The sequence below is a fragment of the Uranotaenia lowii genome, chromosome 1 (assembly GCF_029784155.1).
Source record: "Uranotaenia lowii strain MFRU-FL chromosome 1, ASM2978415v1, whole genome shotgun sequence".
NCBI lineage: Eukaryota > Metazoa > Arthropoda > Insecta > Diptera > Culicidae > Uranotaenia > Uranotaenia lowii.
This window is the reverse complement of record NC_073691.1, coordinates 24,936,824-24,957,557: the sequence shown is the minus strand read 5'-3', so window position 1 is coordinate 24,957,557 and position 20,734 is coordinate 24,936,824. Positions and strand designations below refer to the sequence as shown.

At 30.5% G+C, this 20,734-nt stretch overlaps 1 protein-coding gene across 7 annotated transcripts in view; it reads left to right on the top strand.

Annotated features, from left to right (window-relative positions):
* LOC129741867 (uncharacterized) overlaps positions 1–20,734 on the top strand; it is a 544,810-nt gene that overhangs the window by 450,531 nt on the left and 73,545 nt on the right. For 6 of the 7 annotated variants that reach the window (XM_055733697.1, XM_055733681.1, XM_055733685.1 and 3 more), the window contains 2 exons: positions 5,069–5,453; positions 12,928–13,290. In XM_055733697.1, coding sequence (XP_055589672.1) covers positions 5,069–5,453; positions 12,928–13,290 — 748 coding nt within the window. The remainder of the gene's footprint in view (positions 1–5,068; positions 5,454–12,927; positions 13,291–20,734) is intronic. The other variant, XM_055733690.1, reaches the window with a different exon arrangement.

Here is a 20,734-nt window from a genome sequence, read left to right as displayed (position 1 = left end):
TTGAAGAAGAAAGTTTCTTGATAAAATGCATCACATTTGAGTTATGCGTCGTCAAGCGAAAAATCGTGATATCTCGTTTTTGGTCCGCAGTTTGCTAGCAACTATTTCGTGATGAGCAATTGGAAATTAGCTATTGGAAATACAAATCTTAATGAAAAGAAATTTAAAAACAGATTTAAATCTACATATTTTATAATATTCATTTTTGAATTTTGACATGCGGTTCCAAATAGAATAAGACATATATGCAAAGTTGAAATTGGAAATCGAAAAAAAAATCATTCAAAAAAAGATATTCGAAAGAGTAAATGGAAAAGTTGAACCAAGCAATTAATATTTCAGAATTTAAATTATCACATTGCATGATCTAATAAACTAGCTTTAAATAAGAATAAGAAATTAGATTTTGGAAACCGGAAACAGGAAATTAGAAAAAAAAAAATAACAGATAAACTAAAATTACGAAATACGCAAAAAATGACAGAAATTACAAGAATGACACAAATTGAGGCAAAAATGACACAAAATGAAGTAAAAATTACACAAAATTGACACAAAAATGACAAAAAATGACACAAAAATAATACAAAAGTGACAACACAAAAATAAAACCAAAATTTACACAAAAATAACACAAAATGACACAAAAATGACACAAAAATGACACAAAAATAACACAAAAATAGCAAAAAAATAAAATAAAATTTACACAAAATTGTCACAAAATGGACACAAAAATAAAAAAAAATGACACAAAAATGACACAAAAATGATACAATATTTACAAAAAATTTACACAAAAATTTCAAAACTGACACAAAAATGACACAAAATTAACACAAAAATGTCAAAAATGACACAACAATGACAAAAAAATGACACAACAATGACAAAAAAATGGCACAAAAATGACACAAAATTTACAAAAAAAATGTCAAAAATGACACAAAAATGACACAAAAATGACACAAAAATGACACAACATTTATACAAAATTTACACAAAAATGACGCAAAATGATACAAAGATGACACAAAATTTACACAAAAACGACACAAACATGACACAAAAGTGACACAAACATGACACAAAACTGACACAAAATTAACACAAAAATGACACAAAATGACACGAAATTTACACAAAAATGAAATAAAATTTACACAAACATGACACAAAAATGACACAAATATGACACAAAAATGACACAAAATTTACACAAAAATGTCAAAAATGACACAAAATGGCACAAAACTGACACAAAAATGGCACAAAATGACACAAAATTTACACAAAAATGTCAAAAATGACAAAAATGGCACAAAAATGACACAAAAATGACAAAAAAATATACACAAAAATGACACAAAAAAAGGACACAAAAATGTCACAAAAATAACACAAAATGGCACAAAAATGACACAAAAATAACACAAAATGACACAAAAAAGACACAAAAATGTCAAAAAAGAAAAAAATGCCACAAAAACCACATAAAATTTACCCAAAATGACAAAAATGACACAAACGTGACACAAAATTTACACAACAATGACACAAAAATGACACAAAAATAACACACAATGACACAAAAATGGCACAAAATGACACAAAATTTACACAACAATGACACAAAATTGACACAAAACTGACATCAAAATAACACAAAAATGTCAAAAATGACACACAATGACACAAAAAGATACAAAAATGACACAAACATGACACAAAATGACACAAAATTTACACAAAATGACCCAAAAATTACACGAAAGTGACAAAATTGACACCAGAATAACACAAAAATGACACCAAAATTACAAAAAAAAATTACACAAAAAGGGCTCAAAAACGACACAAATTTCACACAAAAATGTCATAAATGACACAAAAATGACACCAAAATGACACAAAATGACACAAAAAGATACAAAGACGCAAAAATGATACAAATCTTACCCAAAATGACAAAAATGACACAAAATTTACACAAAAATGGCACAAAAATAACACAAAAATGAAACAAATGGCAAAAATTACACAAAAATAACACAAAAATGAAATAAAATTTACACAAAAATGACATAAAAAGACACAAAAATGTCAAAAATGAAAAAAATGGCACAAACATGACACAAAATTTACACAACAATAACACAAAAATGAAACAAAAATAACACAAAATTTACACAACAATGATCCAAAAATGAAACAAAAATAACACAAAATTTACACAAAAATGACTCAAAAGTGACACAAAATTTACACAAAAATGTTAAAAATGACAAAAAATGATTCAAAAATGACACAAAAATTACAAAAAAAATGACACAAAAGTGACACAAAGATACTAAAATAACATAAAAATGATACAAAAATGACTCTGAAATGACACAAAAATGATACGAAAATAATACTGAAATGACAGCAAAATGACACAAAAATGACACAAAAGGGACACAAAAATGTCAAAAATGACACACAATGGACACAAAAATGGCACAAAAGGTACACAAAAATATAACAAAAGTGACAACACAAAAATAAAACAAAATTTACACAAAAATAACACAAAATGACACAAAAATAACACAAAATTTACACAAAAACTACACAAAATGACACAAAAATGGCACAAAAATGATACAATATTTACAAAAAATTTACACAAAAATGTCAAAACTGACACAAAAATGACACAAAATTTACACAAAAATGTCAAAAACGACACAAAAGTGACACAAAAATGTCAAAAATGACACAAAAAGGACACAAAAATGAAATAAAATTTATACAAAAATGACAAAAAAATGGCACAAATATAAAACAAAATGACAAAAAATTTACACAAAAATGACACAAAAATAACACGAAATGACACAAAAGTGACATAAAAATCACACGAAAATGGCACAAAAAGACACAAAATGACACAAAATTTACACCACAATGAAACAAAATGACACAAAAAGGATACAAAAATGACATGGAAATCTCACAAAAATGACACAAAAATTCAAAAAAAAATTGACACAAAAGTGACGCAAAGGTGTCACAAAAATGACACAAAAATGGCACAAAAATGATACAATATTTACAAAAAATTTACTCAAAAATGTCAAAACTGACACAAAAATGGCACAAAATTTACACAAAAATGTCAAAAATGACACAGAAGTGACACAAAAGTGACACAAAAATGACACAACGACACAAAAATGACACAAAGTTTACAAAAAAAAATGTCAAAAATGCCACAAAAATGACACAAAAATTACACAAAATTAACACAAAAATGACACAAAATGACACGAAATTTACTCAAAAATGACACAAGAAGGACACAAATATGACACAAAATGGCAAAAAATGACACCAAATTTAGACCAAATTTACACAAAAATGACACAAAAGTTATACAAAATGACACGAAAAGGATACAAAAATGACAAAAAAATGACACAAAATGACACGAAAATGGAACAAAAATGACACAAAATTCACAACAAATTTACACAAAAATTTCAAAAATGACGCAAACTACAAAAATGACGTAAAAAAATTCTAGTTGAAAATAAATTGATTTCAAAATTGATTAAAAATAACATAAAAATGACACAAAATTTGAAAAAAAACACAAAAATGGCACAAAAATGACACAAAAATTACACAAAATTTGATTTGAAAATGACACAAAAATGGCACAAAAACGACACAAAAATTACACAAAAATGACACACAATTTACTCAAAAATGACAATAATGACACAAAATGTACACCAAAATTTCAAAAATGACGCAAACTACAAAATTGACGTAATTTTAGTTGAAAATTAATCGATTTCAATTAAAATTTTTGTGTGCTTGTTTTTGTTAACGGATTCCAATATATTTTATTATCTTGTTTTTCTTTTTGTTTTCAAGATTTTTCAACGTTCAGATTTCGTTCTGCAATAATATATTTTTGTCCAACAGTTTCCTTTGTAATATTAGTTTTTCGATAACCAATCTGTGGCATCTTGTTCCAATTTTTGATTTAGTTTTTCAGATTTAGAGTCCCGAAATTTAGTTTCATTCTATTTTTTTTATCTTAGTGTTACCGATTTTGGTTCAGTGAAATATTAGAGACTTTTTTTTCTAAATTTGTAATTTTCAGTTTCTGAATGACGAAATTTTGTTTAAATCTGGCATCATTTTTATCGTTTTACAGATATTTTCATTGCTGATATTTTCAGATTTTTCGGTATTACAAAAACAGAAATTTCTTTTAAAATTTTCTTTCCAAATTTCAATTACTTCACCTCGATTTTTATTCTTGACTTAATATAAAGAATTAGTAATGATTTTCTCAATTTTGAATAAAGTTCAGTCGATTTTATTTTGTTAAAGCAAACGACATGCAATTTTAAATAATTTAGTTTTCTTCCATCTTGCTTAAAAAAATATCTAATAAATTTGAACTTACTTAGAATTGTTTCGGAAACCTTATTAAAAATTAAAAATTAATGATTCCTATTTTAATGAACTTAGAGAGTGAAATGAAAATTTAATGCTGTAGGATTGGATTTTAAAAATAAATTTTAAGACGAATCTTTTTGGGATGCTTTTACAGTGTTTAAACAGTTTTTTCTTAAATCATAATTGTTATTTTGGTAATTTTCTTAAACTTAAAGTTTATTTATTTTTAAGTGTCATTACTTCTTATTACGATATAATTTTTCAAAATTCAGCTCATATAAGCAAAAATGAAATTTTAAAAGATTGTTTTTGTATACAAAGTGTAGGTCTTTCCCTATTTTTTTTAATTTCTGAATTGTTTATTTTTCTAGCTTAGTTTTATTTTAATTTTCTGGTTCCATTAATTTTGATTTAACATGACTATCCCGAAATTTAGAATCGGACATCTGCAGTTGACATTTTAGAATTTTTAAAATATTTGTAAATAACAGCATCTGTTAATCATTGCAGCTTAGCTTTCCGATGAAAATGGAATTTTAACCATATGTCGTGTTCGCCTTTTTTAAATAACATTTCTTACTCAAGCCCATTTTTATCTTCAATCCAACAGATGCCAACCAGGTGGTAATGCGGCAGAAACAAAAGCACTTCCATCCGGGCTCCGGAACCACCACCAATCCCCTAACAATCGAGGAGGATGAGCGTAAAACTCGGCGCATTTCCTACCTTCGGGCCACCGCCCACGACAACCTGTTCCAGATGATGGAAAGTGATCCTTCGGAGGGAGGAAGTCCAATGTCCCTACCACCGGACACCCCAGACACGGAACCGGAAACGGGTGCCGCGGCCGGAAACACTTCAACAACAACGACGGCAGCATCCGGAGCAACAGTGACGACAACGATCGACGAGGAATCTCTGGTTCCAGGATCTGTGACCGGCATCATCGATCATCAGCTCCAATCGAAGGATCAACAATCGCAACAACTCAAGAGGTAAGTCAGCAAACTGGAACGGGCCAATTTCCTGGTTTTGGGTTCTTAAAAAGTTCAAAATTCTTAGTCGGTCCCATTCTTGATTGGGTTACGGTGAGGGTGACGTCGAATTAGTCATCAGCCTATGCTTCTGGTGGTTTGATTTTGGCTTTGGTGAAACCAAAGTTACGCAGGATGGGTTTTGCGAGCTCGGCTTTTGGGTCGTTAAAATTTGCTGGACAACCTAATGAGTGCGCTGATTTTTAGCGCTTGATTAAGAGGTGATTTCGGTTTTGTTTTTTAAGGAACCCAAACGCATATGGTTCAGTGCATCGATGGAGAAAAAACCATTGCCGCCGCTTTAAGTTGTTGATTAATCGACGCTCATAAATCAAACCCTGCCAACCTTGGCAGGTTGCATTAGTAGTGTATCGTAAAACAAAATTGAGCTTGTTGTTCTGTCGATTTTTGTTTGAGATAATCCTCATATTTTGACAATCATAGTCGGACGGATTTCAAACACCTAATGTAAATATGTGCTTGAAAATTTTTGAAAAAAATCAATATTCAATACAAAACAAAGCATTTCTTAACTATATCCTGACTGCTGGATCACATTTCCTTCACGAAGGTACCCTTAAACCGTTTATTTTAGAGCTACGTAAGTACCTTAGGTTCTTCTTTGATAAACAGAAAACAGAATCCTGTAAATATAAGTGTTTTCTTGGTTGAAAACGTTGAAGCAGTCTCAACGAACCAAAGTAGAATCTGTAACAAAAAATTTTGTTTTTGAAAAAAAGGTTATTTTTTCCTCATTTTAACACGCCGCTTCTTGTCCTCATTTGTTATTCTGAATTTTAGGATTGTTGCAATTTAGTACGTGTCATTCTGAAGCAGCCAGTTTACGCGGAAATTGAAAATGAAAATGATGTACATCAACTTGACACCGTGATTAAAAAAAAGAAATTTTAGAAAAAAACGGTTATTGTAGAAATCGTGTTTTTTTTACCGTTATGGAATATATTATAAGAATTTAACATAAGGCTTTAAAAGTATCAAAAATGATGCACAGTGGTGTTTTAAACCATCGTCCTCACTTACCCCGGTGTACCTTACTTCTTTTGCAGGGTAGCTTCAAAGGAAGATGATTTTTTTATAAAACCCACATTTGAAAATTTAAGAGCTCTCGTGAAATCCCTAACTGCATTTGAACTTTTTCTTATTTGCTCTAAATTTCTGAAAATATCTAAAATAATTTTTCCTTTGTATTTTTAACTCGAATTGAAATTTGTCACAAAACTTATGAACATCTGTTAGAGATTTAAATTTTGGCTCAAGCGGAACCCCAATATTTCAAACGTTTTCCCGAGAAACATTTGATGATAGATGATCATCCAGTCATGATTAAATCCATAGAGCTCAAATGTTTTATCCGGAGGATTCGAAAGGTCAGTTCACTAATATTATACAACCGGAGTTTACGGCAGTTTGATCTTAAGCTTAAAAGTTGTATTGGATTGTGATTTCTTCCAAGATAAGCATCAATCCATTGCTAACTTTCTAAGACTTGATTTTCCAAAAAACGGATGATTTTTTTTGAAGAGAACAGTTTTATAAATCGTTTATTTTCAGCTATTCATGTATTGGGTAGTTCCAAAAGTAAAAGTTCCTATCTTATCAATTTAACCCAATAACCAGATTGATGAAGTTTGTTATCGTTTTTTTGTTAAGGCTTCCTCTATCAGTCTAATTCACGCAGTTTACGAATATAGTATCTGATATATTCATGGATTTATCTGGGGCGTCATAGATTTTTTGAATCACTTTACAAAGTTTTCCAAGTTCGCATGCCTGTCCATAAATCTTTAAAAGAAGGATTTTTGTTCTGGCAGATTTTAAAGTTGGAAATTTAGATTTATTTTATCACATCCTCTTTAAATAACACTAGTTTACAGCAGTTTTTAACCAAATCATCTGAAGTTTCTTCTTAATGTAAAATCGAATTCTGAATGCTGAGTTTTAAAATGAAATATATGAAAAAAAACTCAGTGGAACAGTTTTAATTATGCTTTATAGATTTAATTTAAAAAGTGTAAAAAGTATTTGTACATAAATCCTAATATCTCAAACTACATAATATCAATTTGAAATTTCTTTGTTTTATATTCAAGGTGAATAAATTTATCGCTGAAATTTAGAAAAAAATGCCTTATTGTTACAGTGAAACAATCAAAAGGCAAAAGGCAAAAAAGGCATAAAAGCAAAAAAGGCAGAAAAAGGTAAAAAAGGCGAAATGGCAAAATGGCAAAATGGCAAAAAGGCAAAAAGGCAAAAAGGTAAAAATGCAAAAAGGCAAAAAGGCGAAAAACGCAAAAAAAGGAAAAAAAGGCAAAAAAGGCAAAACGGCAAAAAATGGCAAAGGAGGCAAATAAGGCAAAAAAGGCAAGAAATGGCAAAAAAGGCAAGAAATGGCAAAAAAGGCAAAAAAAAGGCAAAAAACGGCAAAAGAGGCAAAAAAATGCAGAAAAAGGCAAAAATGGTAAAAAAAGCAATATAGGAAAAGTAGGCAAAAAGGCAAAAAACGCAAAAAGGCTAAAAAGGCAAGAAGGCAAAAAACGGCAAAAAGGCAGAAAAAGGCTTAAAAGGTAAAAAGGCAATATAGGCTAGGCAAAAAGCCAAAAAAACGCAAAAAGGCAAAAAAGGCAAGAAGCAAAAATGGCAAAAAAGGCAAGAAGGCAAAAAAAGGCAAAAAAGGCAAAACAGGCAAAAAAGGCAAAAATGGCAAAAATAGTAAAAAAGGCAAAAAAGGCAAAATTAGCAAAAAACGGCAAAAAAGGCGAACAAGGTAAAAAGGAAATAAAGGAAAGGAAGGCAAAAAAGGCGAAAAGGCAAAAAAAGCAAAAAAGGCATAAAAGGCATCATAGACAAAAAAGGCAAAATAGGCAGAAAAAGGCAAAAAAGGCAAGAAAAAAAACGGAAAAAAGGCAAAATAGGCAAAAAGGTAATAAAGGCAAAAAAGACAAAAAATGGCGAAAAAGGCAAAAAAGGCAGAAAAAGGCGAAAACGGCAAAAAATGCAAAAAAGGTAAAAAAGGTAAAAAGGAAATATTGGAAAAGAAGGCAAAAAAGGCCAAATAGGCAAAAAAGGCAAAAAAACAAAAAAGGCAAAAAATGCAAAAAAAGCATAATGGCAGCAAATGCAAAAAAGGAAAAAAAGGCAAAAAAGGGAAAAAAAAGGCAAAATAGGCAAAAAGGCAAGAAAGGCAAAAAGGAAAAAAAGTTAAAAAAATGCAAAAAATAGGCAAAAGAGGCAAAAAGGAAAAAAGGCAAAAAAGGCAAAAATGGCAAAAATGGCAAAGAGGCAAAAAAGGCAGAACGACAAAAAATGGCAAAGGAGGCAAAAAAGGCAAGAAATGGCAAAAAAGCAAAAAAAGGCAAAAAACGGCAAAAGAGGCAAAAAATGCAGAAAAAGGTAAAAAAGGCAATATAGGAAGAGTAGGCAAAAAGGCAAAAAACGCAAAAAAGGCAAAAAAGGCAAGAAGGCAAAAAACGGCAAAAAGGCAGAAAAAGGCTTAAAAGTTAAAAAGGCAATATAGGCAAAAAGCCAAAAAACGCAAAAAAGGCAAGAAGGCAAAACAGGCAAAAATGGCAAAAAATGCAAAAAAGGCAAGAAGGCAAAAAAGCCAAAACAGGCAAAAATGGCAAAAATAGTAAAAAAGGCAAAAAAGGCAACAAAAGCAAAAAAGGCAAAAAGGGCAAAATTAGCAAAAAATGGCAAAAAAGGCAAAAAAAGGTAAAAAGGAAATATAGGAAAAGAAGGCAAAAAAGGCAAAAAAGGCAAAAAAGGCAAAAAAGGCAAAAAAGGCATAATAGGCATAAAAGACAAAAAAGGCAAAATAGGCAGAAAAAGGCAAAAAAGGCAAAAAGGCAAAAGGCAAAAGGCAAAAAACGGAAAAAGGCAAAATAGGCAAAAAGGTAATAAAGGCAAAAAAGACATAAAATGGCGAAAAAGGCAAAAAAGGCAGAAAAGGCAGAAAAAGGCAAAAAAATCAAAAAAGGCGAAAACGGCAAAAAAGGCAAAAAAGGCGAAAACGGCAAAAAATGCAAAAAAGGCAGAAAAGGCAAAAAAGGAAAAGAAGGCAAAAAAGGTAAAAAGGAAATATTGGAAAAGAAGGCAAAAAAGTCAAATAGGCAAAAAAGGCAAAAAAAAACAAAAAAGCAAAAAATGCAAATAAGGCAAAAAAGACAAAATGGCAGCAAATGCAAAAAAGGAAAAAAAAGGCAAAAAAGGGGGAAAAAGTTAAAATAGGCAAAAAGGCAAAAAGGAAAAAAGTAAAAAAAAAACGGCAAAAAAAGGCAAAGGGGGCAAAAAAGGTAATAGAGGCAAAAAAGGCAAGAAATGACTAAAAAGGCAGAAAAAGGCAAAATAGTCTAAAAAAGTTGAAAATGGCAAAAAAGGCAATATAGGAAAAGAAGGCAAAATGGCAAAAAAACGCATAAAAGGCAATAATGGCAAAAAACGCAAAAAAGACGAAAAAAATAATAAAGACAAAAAAGGCAAAAACGGCAAAAGAGGCAAAAAAAGCAGAAAAAGGCAAAGAAGTCATAAAAGGCGAAAATGGCAAAAAAGGCAAAAAAGGAAAAGAAAGCAAAAAGGCAAAAAACGCAAAAAACGCCAAAAAGCTATTAAGACAAAAAAGTCAAAAAAGGCAAAAAAAGCAAAATAGACAAAAAAGGAAAAGAGAGCAAAAAGGCAAAAAAGGGAAAATAGCTAAACAAAAGACAAAAAAGGCAAAACGGCAAACTTCTACAGTTTCAATCCGATTTCGATCAACAACCTCTTGAATTCTTCGATTTAAAATAATATTTCTTGGGAATATTGGGAATATTTTTTTTTTTAAATTGATGTACAGTCAAAACCGTCGATGAAAATGTTCTTTTTTTTTTCTTAAAGAAAATAAATGAAAAAAACCATAAAAAGCTAAAAAAGCAGATAATAAATTCATAACTGTCAGCAATACTTACTATTAATCAAACGCAAAACTAAAGTTCAGATAATCGATTGCAAATTTTTTCACCTTTCAGATAAAAAAGAGGTTTCAAACTTATGTTAAGTTGTCAAAGATATTTAAATTTATGTACAATTTTTTTTTTCAGTTTGCCAAATTTCATAACTTGGGCATAACTTAAGAGTTGTTCAAATAAGATTTTTTTAAATATTTTGTTAGGGTTAAGCGCCCAATTTTGCATTAGAAATATGGATGAGTAAATGAAGTTAAGTTTTTTTTTACTTTGTAAACTTTGTCTTCGTAAGAAAGTTTGTTAATATCTCATTTCGAATCGTTTCGAAATTTTTAATGAGCAATTATCAACTTATTTTTAAAGAAACAAAAGTTGAAAGTTTTTGAAAAGTTAAAAAAAAATGTCAATTATAATTTTTATTTTCCCAATATTTTACATACTTCGAGAAGTGGTGGGTTTTATTTATTTTGATTCGTAACAGTTTTTTTTAATTCGTTTATCTTCAGAAAAAAAATTGAGACAAAATTTCTATAAAAATTAACTTTAAGTGCCACGTTTTAAACAATTCAACCACCTGTAAAAATCTATCAGACAAATTTGAATGTAAATTGTAAATCATGTTACACAAAATATAGATACAATTTCGAGTGTTTAATAACATAGGTAAAAAATTTAAAACAAAATTACATACTTCAACTTCCAGTGTTGTTAGGCACTTGATTCATAAGGAGATCGGAATTTAGGCCAAAGAGGAGTCTTTGGAGAAAAGGAGAAACATTAAAATAAAAAAAATTATGGAAAATATAGGGAGAGAGCTATCAAAGCTTTCAACACTCTCACTTCTGCTGTTAAATGTACTTTTTTTTTAGTTTTTGGTAGCTGATTCCTGATTCATGTTCTCTTGATCTTTGTTATCTAAGCATCAAATTACAGATACACAAATGACTTTAGCAGAACATTGGTTTTTAAAGCTATATAAATTTTACCAAAGATCGTTTCGTTTGTAATCTGTGAGAGATACAGCGATTCAAGAAATTTCCATTGAGAGTATTGATTATCCTAAACTTTTAGATGCTTAAGCTCGAAAGTAAAAAAAAATGTCAATTTTGTTTCAAACTCAACAAATCACAACACAATATGGTTTAGAATTTGGTAAAATATACAGGCGAGGACTTGTGTAATTTATCATATTCGAACGACCTGGAAATTTCACAAAATCAAGATGTGTTTTTGGCTGAGTTTGCGTTTCTTGTTTCAATTACTGCGTCCAGTGACAAATCCAAATTATGTTGAGTTTGTGAGTTATTGACAAAAGAATAATTTTCCACCCACTGGAGTGCAAATCCAACGAACAGAGCGGTAAAATGCTGTAAAAGCTGATTAAACACTCGAGCTGATTTTTATGGCAAATTAATACCGAATCATTCATTGATAGCAAAATTAGCCAAAACCTGGGTCTGACTTTTCATATACATAAGTACTTCGATAATCCAAAGTGTAGTTTTCACTGAAATCTTAACGATGCCTCGTTTAACCAACATTTCGAAACTAGTTTTGAAGGCAGGCAGTTTATCCCTTAATGATGCCCATTTTTGCGATCACTGAAAAATCAACACTCAGATAAAAAAAACAAAAAAAAAGCTGTTTGTGTTCAGTTCGATTTGATTTTAAACTCCTAAATAAATCTGATTTTTCATTACAGAAAAAGGAATATCAAATCATGCAATCATTTTGATCTCATTTTTTTCTGTTCTATCGTAAATTACGATTCGTAATAAATAAAACTTTAGATATGCCTTGTTTTGTTATCTTGCTGTAATTGTGCTTTCATTTTGGTCTCACTGCCTTTTTAGGCATCATATTTCGACATCGGGAAAATGTGATACTAAATTATGCTATTGCATTGATAGCTCTTTTTGGTTACTGTTTGCTATCGATTCAGGCATCAAAGTTTGCTCGCTCAGGCAATGTTCGAAACTTGAGGCCAATTTAAATATTTCACTGTGTTATAAGAGATCAAAATTTTTTTAACTAATGATGCAAAGTTGAATCTTCTTATGAGTTTCTATAAGCTGTGAGTTTCACGCTCATTTAAGATCCAAATTTCTCGTTCGTAATTCGTAAAACTTACAAAATTTGTTAGATAAGCATTCTCAAAATTATTTGAAAATCTGTAGGACGTCTTATTAGTTGAATTCTAAAAGCAAGCCTGAATTTGGAATCTTGTAATACCTAACTGTCTACAAAATGGTTTCTCATTTATGATTCTCATTCCAAAAAAAACTCCAACTGTAAATAAAAATCAACATTCCGTCGAAAAACAACCATAACCTCACTTTGACCGCGATGCAACATCTCCAATCTCCGTGTGGTTCGCAAATAACCACTTATTTACGACAATGCACCAACTGCAAAACTGCAAAACTGCATTCAACAATCGCCGGTCACATTCGAAAACTAACTGAACGCATCAGTGCCCACCGGCCCTGGCGACGTCCGCGTTTTACCACCGACATTCAACCGCTGCGAAGGTTGTTCGAAGATTCCCCACCCCCGGTCAGTTTGCCTCCGATTCCGGAAACGGGGGCCGGTCAACAGCAGCTACTTCCGGTTCCAGAACCCCCCTCGAGTGAGATGCTGGAAAGTGACGACGGTGGAGAATTGGATCAGGATATGCTGCTGATGGATTCCAGGTTGGCGGTTGGGCAGAAGCGATCGGCCTCGGTGCATCTGGCCGGACATCAGCAGATGAGTGGAAGCAGCATGGGTAATCTGCACGTGATAACGACGACTTCCGCTTCCGGTGTGGTCACCCGAAGCTACTTTTTCGCTCAGAGGTTCGCTGGCCTAAATTTTGGAGTGAAAAATAAGCTAGGCTTTCGATGTTTTTTTTTAATTGACGCTTGCAAACAACCTTCTAAATCTTCTACGTATTTAAATTAGTTGCCCTCGTAATGACCTCAAATTTAGCGCTTGCTATAAGTAAAATGAGACGCCCCATCATCGGCGTCATGTCAGCAAAATCAGCTTATGTTTTCATCTTGCTACTGATCATCTCGTTGTGTATTTCATCAATCATCATTACCTTACTCCAAACGCCGCCACAGCCGTTTGAGCCGCTCTAGATTATCATCAATGACTTTGGGCTGTCGAAGTCAATCTGTGTTTTCTTCTTCCGACTGTGTTTGGTATCTCTTCATCGTCATCTCCACCATCAGCCATCGTCATCATCATCAACAACATTGGGAAATTTCCGAATTAAGACCGCAAACCAAAGAGAGAAAAAAAACACCCCAAAACATATGTGCAATTTTCGTGGAAGTGCATCCAAAATAAGAAGTGGGGAAGCAAAAAAAAAACCATAACATAACCTCTCTATCATCCATACATTACACACTCATCGGAGAAGAGCCACCTCCCGCAGCTGCGCTGCTCTACTGCTGCGATGATGCAATCGCGGCTTTCTCCAGCTGTTTCAAAGTCACGGATCAGGTCCATCCATAATGTATCTTACACTGGCTACTCTTGCTCTCGTTTGAATTCAATTTTATTTGAATCAACAGCGCGGTACCGAATTTGGTCCTAACTTTTTTTTTCGAAGTCGAATTAGTGTTGCTGATTTTTACCTTCCATATATTTTACGTCTCGAATAAGTCGGAGCTTGTCACCGTTTGAGAAAGTTCACTTAAAAATCTAAAATTCACCTGAAAATAATGAATTTAGATACCACTTCGAAATCCAATAATTGAGTTCTGGAATATAGGCTCAGAACTCTGAAGCAGAATTCAGATTCATAAGACTGATTTGGAAAACAAATCCTCAATAAAATCTCAATTAAATCTAGAATAAACCCAAGCAACGCAAAGCCCTTGAAACAGGTACAAAAAAGCTTAATCATATCCCCATCCTTGATATGAAGTACGTGCTTTGCAGCTTAAAATTTAAGATCTTATTGATACTTTCAAGTTAGTTCCAAAACAAGCCTTAGTGCTCTTCTATTCAGCTTCTAGCGACCTTTTTATTCAGCTTCTAAAAAATCGTAAAATGACCAAAACATTCTCTCTATCTCAACTGCACCCTTAGCATCGGTTCATATCACCTTCTCTGGATTATTTACTATTTTTGGCGCATGGTGCCAACATGATGTCACGCACCGTATTCCAAACTCGCCAAATTGCTCAACTGCTTCTTTACTACATTTCCTACATTCCGACATCAAAATGATCACTCAAGTACCGAATCTCTTATTGAAAATGACAAATGACAAAAATGGCAAAAATGACAAAAATTACAACACGGAAAAATTGACAAAAATTACGAGAATGTCAAAAATGACAAAAATGACAAAATTGACAAAAATCACAAAAATGACAAAAATCACAAAAATGACAAAAATGACAAAAATGACAAAAATGACGAAAAAGACAAAAATGGAAATGACAAAAATGACGACAAAAATGACAAAATGACAAAAATGACAAAATGACAGAAATGACAGAAATGACGTAAATGACGTAAATGACAGAAATGACAGAAATGACAGAAATGACAGAAATGACAGAAATGACAGAAATGACAAAAAGGACAAAAACGACAAAAATGATAAAAATGACAAAAATGACAAAAAAGACAAAAAAGACAAAAATGATAAAAATGAAAAAAATGGCAAAAAAGGACAAAAATGACAAAAAAGGACAAAAATTACAAAAAGGACAAAAATTACAAAAATGACAAAAATTACAAAAATGACAAAAATGACAAAAAATGACAAATATGACAAAAAGACAAAAATGGCAAAAAATAACAAAAAATGACAAAAATAACAAAGATGACAAAAATGACAAAAATGACAAAAATGACAAGTATGACAAAAATGATAAAAAAGACAAAAATGGCAATAGAGACAAAAATTACAAAAATGACAAATATGACAAAAATGACAAAAAATGACAAAAATGATAAAATGACAAAAATGCCCAAAATGAAAAAATTATAAAAATGACAAAAATGACAAAAATCACAAGAATTACAAAAATGACAAAAATGACAAAAATGACAAAAATGAGAAAAATGACAAAAATGCCAAAAATGATAAAAATGACAAAAATGACAAAAATGAAAAAAATGACAAAGCTGACAAAAATGACAAAAATGACAAAAATGACTAAAATGACAAAATGACAAAAATGACAAAAATTATAAAAATTATAAAAATGACAAAAATCACAAAAATCACAAAAATATACCAAAAATACAAAGAATGACAAAAATGTCAAAGAATGACAAAAATGTCAAAAATGACAAAAATGACAAAAGTGACAAAAATGATTAAAAAGACTAAAATGACAAAAATGACAAAAATGACAAAAAATAACAAAAATTGATAAAAATGATAAAAATGACAAAAATGACAAAAATGACAAAAATGGCCCAAAATGACTCAAATGGCAAAAAATGACAAAAATGACAAAAGTGTTAAAAATAATAAAAATGACAAAAATGGTAAATAACAAATAACAAAAATGACAAAAATGACAAAATTGACAAAAATGACAAAAATGACAAAAATGACAAAAATGACAAAAACGACAAAAATGACAAAAATTGCAAAAAATGACAAAAAATGACAAAAGTGATAAAAATGATAAAAATTATAAAAATGACAAAAATGAAAAAAATGAGAAAAAGACATAAATGGCAAAAATGACAAAAATTTACATAAATGACAAAAATGGCAAAAATGACAAACATGAGAAAAACCGCAAAAATGACAAAAATGACAAAAATGTCAAAAATGACAAAAATGGCAAAAAATGACAAAAAATGACAAAAGTGATAAAAATATCAAAACTGGCAAATAGGAAATGACAAAAATGACAAAAATGACAAAAATGACCAAATTGACAAAAATGATAAAAATAGTAAAAATGATAAAAGTGACAAAAATGACAAAAATGACAAAAATGACATAAATGACAAAAATAATAAAAATTACAAATACGACAAAAATGACTAAAATTATAAAAAATGGGATCATTTTTCTATGATGAATGACAAAAATTATCAAAATTACAAAAGAACGAATTGGCATAAGTAACAAACATACTGAAAGTGGAAAACCACAGTGAAATCACAGAAACAACTTTAAAAGTTTCAATTTAATATCTTATTATCATGGGCAAAATGACAAATAGCAATCGAAAATGGCAGTTGTATGTGATTTACATATATATTAAAAAAAAGTTGTAGAACGAATAAAAAATAGGAGACACATTATTTAAAACTTAAGAACTTATTAAATTACTCATATCTACAAAAATTTGAAACAAAAACGAAACAAAAAATTAACATTTCACACCCAAAATAAATTATTAAAAACAAAAGTGAGAAGTGATACAGAATATGACCTAGTACTTCAATTCTTTTTCTCATTTACTTCCTCATTTATTTAATTTATAATTTTATTTCATATATTATGTTTTGTTTCAAATTTCTTCATGTTTTGAGTTTAATTTAAAAAATGTTTCTTTACATTTTATCATGTTTTTTATTTTATTTTTTTTGTAATTTTTATGATCATCGGTGATTTTGTAAATCTGTTTTTAGTTTAATAATATTTTTTTCCATTATCAAAACTACAAAAGAACAAATTCGCAAAAGTGACAAACATACTGAAAGAGAAAAAAATCGCAGAAACAACTTTAAAATTCCCAAAGTAATAATAAAAAAAATGACAAAAAGTAATCGAAAATGGTAGTTTATGTAATTAACAATAAAAAAAGCTATAGAACGAGTAAAAACAAGAGGTCATTAAATTTCATACATGGCATAAGTTTTTTTTAAGAAACTAAAGAACTGATTAAATTACACATAATCACAAAAATTTGAAAAAAAAAAAGTTAAAACTACACACTCAAAAAAATTATATAAGATAAAAACTAAAAATTAAAAAATGAGAAATTATCCAGAAAAGGGCCAATATGACCAAACATTATTTCAAATTTTGTTCGAATTTTTTTCTTAATCAAATTTTCATATGTTTCTATTTTTTCAATAATTTTGTTTCTCATAAATGTCTTCAGTTTTTTTTAGTTTAATTAAAAAAAAATCTATTTTTGATTTTATTGTGATTTTGATTTTTTTTTGTAATGTTTATGGTCATTGGTGATTTGTCAATCTGTTTTAATTTTCATATTTTTTTTCTTTCTGTTAAATTTATCCTTTTTGTTTATTTTGTTTCATGTTTTCTAACTTTCCTTTGGAATATGTTTATTTTCAAATTTATTTCCATTTTATTTTTTGAAATTAAATTTTTTTAACCTTGTTTTTTTTCGTTTTTTTTTCAAATCAAAATAATTTTTTATTTAATTTGTTTTACGATTGAAATTTGCTTTTTTTTTTAGAAGTTGCAGTTTTTTGCTAGAATGAGGAGCTTAGAAATGGGGGCTCCAAGCTTTGACCCTGATATTTAAATCGGATAATTATTCGATTTACAACTTACTGAACAAAAGCAACTACTGACTACTCGATAACTCATCAAATCTTATGTTACAAAGCGAATTGTTATTATTATTTAACTCAGAATCAGAAAGTCCGAAGATCAAAAAGAAAGTTTCGAGGACCCGAAATTAGGAAATGATCAAGTCAGAAAATCGAATATTTGGAATGTCGGAAAGTAAAAAAGTTAAAAATTGAAAATTTCCAGAAAGTTGGACAGTCAGAAAAACAGAGTTTAATTGTCGAAACATTTTATCCCAATTTAAAAAAAAAATAATTTCTGACTCTTATATCTAGGAAAGTTAAAAAGTCAAGAAGTCTACAAAAATGCATGTCACAATGTCAAAAAATCAGACAGTCAGATAGCAATAAATAAACAAAAAGTCATAAATATCAAAAACAGGAAATCAAATGCGTTAAAAACTAGACAGAAAATAAGAAGATCAGAAAGTCATAAAGTCTTAAAGTTTGGAAACCACACAGCCAGAAAGTTTACAAGTTAGAACTTCGGAAAATTAACCCTTTAATGCATAGTGTTGTTTAAAAAAAACATTAATTAAAATCCGGAGTGTGAACGGAGTGTGGAGGCGAAGGATGAACCACGAGCTCGCGCGCCTCTACGGTGAACCCAGTATCCAGAAGGTTGTGAAGGCTGGCCGAATACGCTGGGCGGGACACGTTGCGAGAATGCCGGACGACTGTCCTGCAAAACAGGTGTTCGCTACGAATCCGGTAGGAACAAGACGAGCGGGGGCGCAACGAGCGAGGTGGTTAGACCAAGTGGAGCGTGATCTGGCGAACGTGGGGTGCCCGAGAAATTGGAGAACGGTTGCTATGAACCGAGTGAATTTTAGGAATTATGTTCGTCAAGTTATGTCGTGAGACGGAATACTATGTAAATAAATAAATAATTAAAATCCAAATGTCTCGGAAACGCATGAACATTTTTGAGTTATGTGTTAACAAAAAATATTTTAGAGATTAAAAGAATTTAGCCCATGGTATTTTTACCAGGATACAGCCCTTTTCGTTTTGGCAACACGACCGTAGATTATGTGTGGCCAAATTCAAATGTTGCCAAAATCGAACGGTTTTGTCACTTTTTTGATTATTGTTTTTATTTCAAATTAATCAAAATTAATGTCAAACATTGTCATATGCATTTGTTTTAAAGTTTGGCTCAATTATATTAGTTTTAAGCAGTAAAAAAGGGAAAATATGATTTTGTTTACTGTTTTAAACTTATATAATACAGCCAAATTATAAAAATCCATTCTGATATCATTTTTTACATTAATTTTGATTTATTTGAAATAAATATAAAAAATAAAAAAGTGACAAAAAAAACGTCTTTTTGGATGTTGCCAAAATCCAAAGTTGCCAAAAAAGAAAGGGTATTGAAATGTATGTGTGAGATATCGAACAAAATAGGAAGAAAAAATGCAAAACTCAATTTTTTGTTCATTTATTTTATTTTTAAAGTAGTTTTGAGAAAATCGGTATAATTCAAAATTTCTAATAAAAATGTTTTAATCCCAGTTAATCACAAACATCTTTCTGCGCCTAATGAACAATGTTCGGAAGAAATTTACAAAATCGCCTCGAAATGATTCCAAATTATTTTTCAACTTTGATGGACTCAAAATAATGGCTTCAATCCTGTTCAGTTGTGTTATTCGAATGAAAATGTTCTCATTTTGAAAAAGTCCTGCATTGAAGGGTTACAAGCAAAAATAATTGGTAGTTAAATTGATAAGTGGAAAATAGAATTTCAGATAACAAATAAGGCAAAAAGTTGGAAATATTGATAATCAAAAAGCTTTAAAGTAAGAAGGACAAAATGATAGAAATCCGAAATCCAGATATTTAGCAGAGCAAAAAACATGTATTTATAGAAGTCAGAAAGTCAGAAAAAAATCAGAAAAATTGAGAGTCAAGTAGTTTTGCAGATGGAAAGTCAAAAAAAATGAACAATCATTATATGTATCAGAATTTCTGCAAATCAGTAGGTAATTCAGCAAAAAGAATATTTCGGAAAGTAGTAAAGTTAGGAAGCTAGAATATTGGAAATTTGTTAAATCAAGCAGTCTTGGAGCTGGACATCAGAAAGTCAAAGAATCTGGAATTCTGGAGATTAGGAAATCCAAATGTTGAGTTTCTGTGAGTCGATAAATTCAGCTTGAAGACAAAAAACCAAAACTATAAAAAGTCTTTTTTAAGATTTTTACTGAATTCTGGTCTTTTAATGTAGAAAAAGATTTTTTATAATAATTTTTAGTGTGATTCTATATATTTCATACTCAACTCTTTTTAGTTTAACTTTTATCCAATGACTTGTTTTGACTCGACTTCGGCTTCTTCTGCTTCTGGTATGTCTTTAGATTCTATTTTTGGCCACATCTCGAACTGTGTCAGTCTTCCAACTGGCGGAAGCATGCATGGCTTTCCGGGCCAAAGTTTTGTCCACCGGGTCCGGTGTACAAAACTTGGGACCGGAAAGCCATGCATGCTTACGCCAGTAGGAAGACTCCCACAGTTCTTCAGGATGTGGCCAAAAAGTGGAATCCCCTCTCCGCACCTTCCAACGTACTAAGGTAAGATTGGGTCTAAAGACGGACCGGTGGACAAAACTTTGGACCGGAAAGTCATACATAGAGCTTTAAGTTGAACTGTAAAGAAAAACACCAAGCAGAAGTCAGCTGTTTAAACGTCATCCGAAATAAGTGGGGTTAGAATATATAAAAAAAATTGTGACATAGTCAAATGGAAGAAAACCAGTCAGTC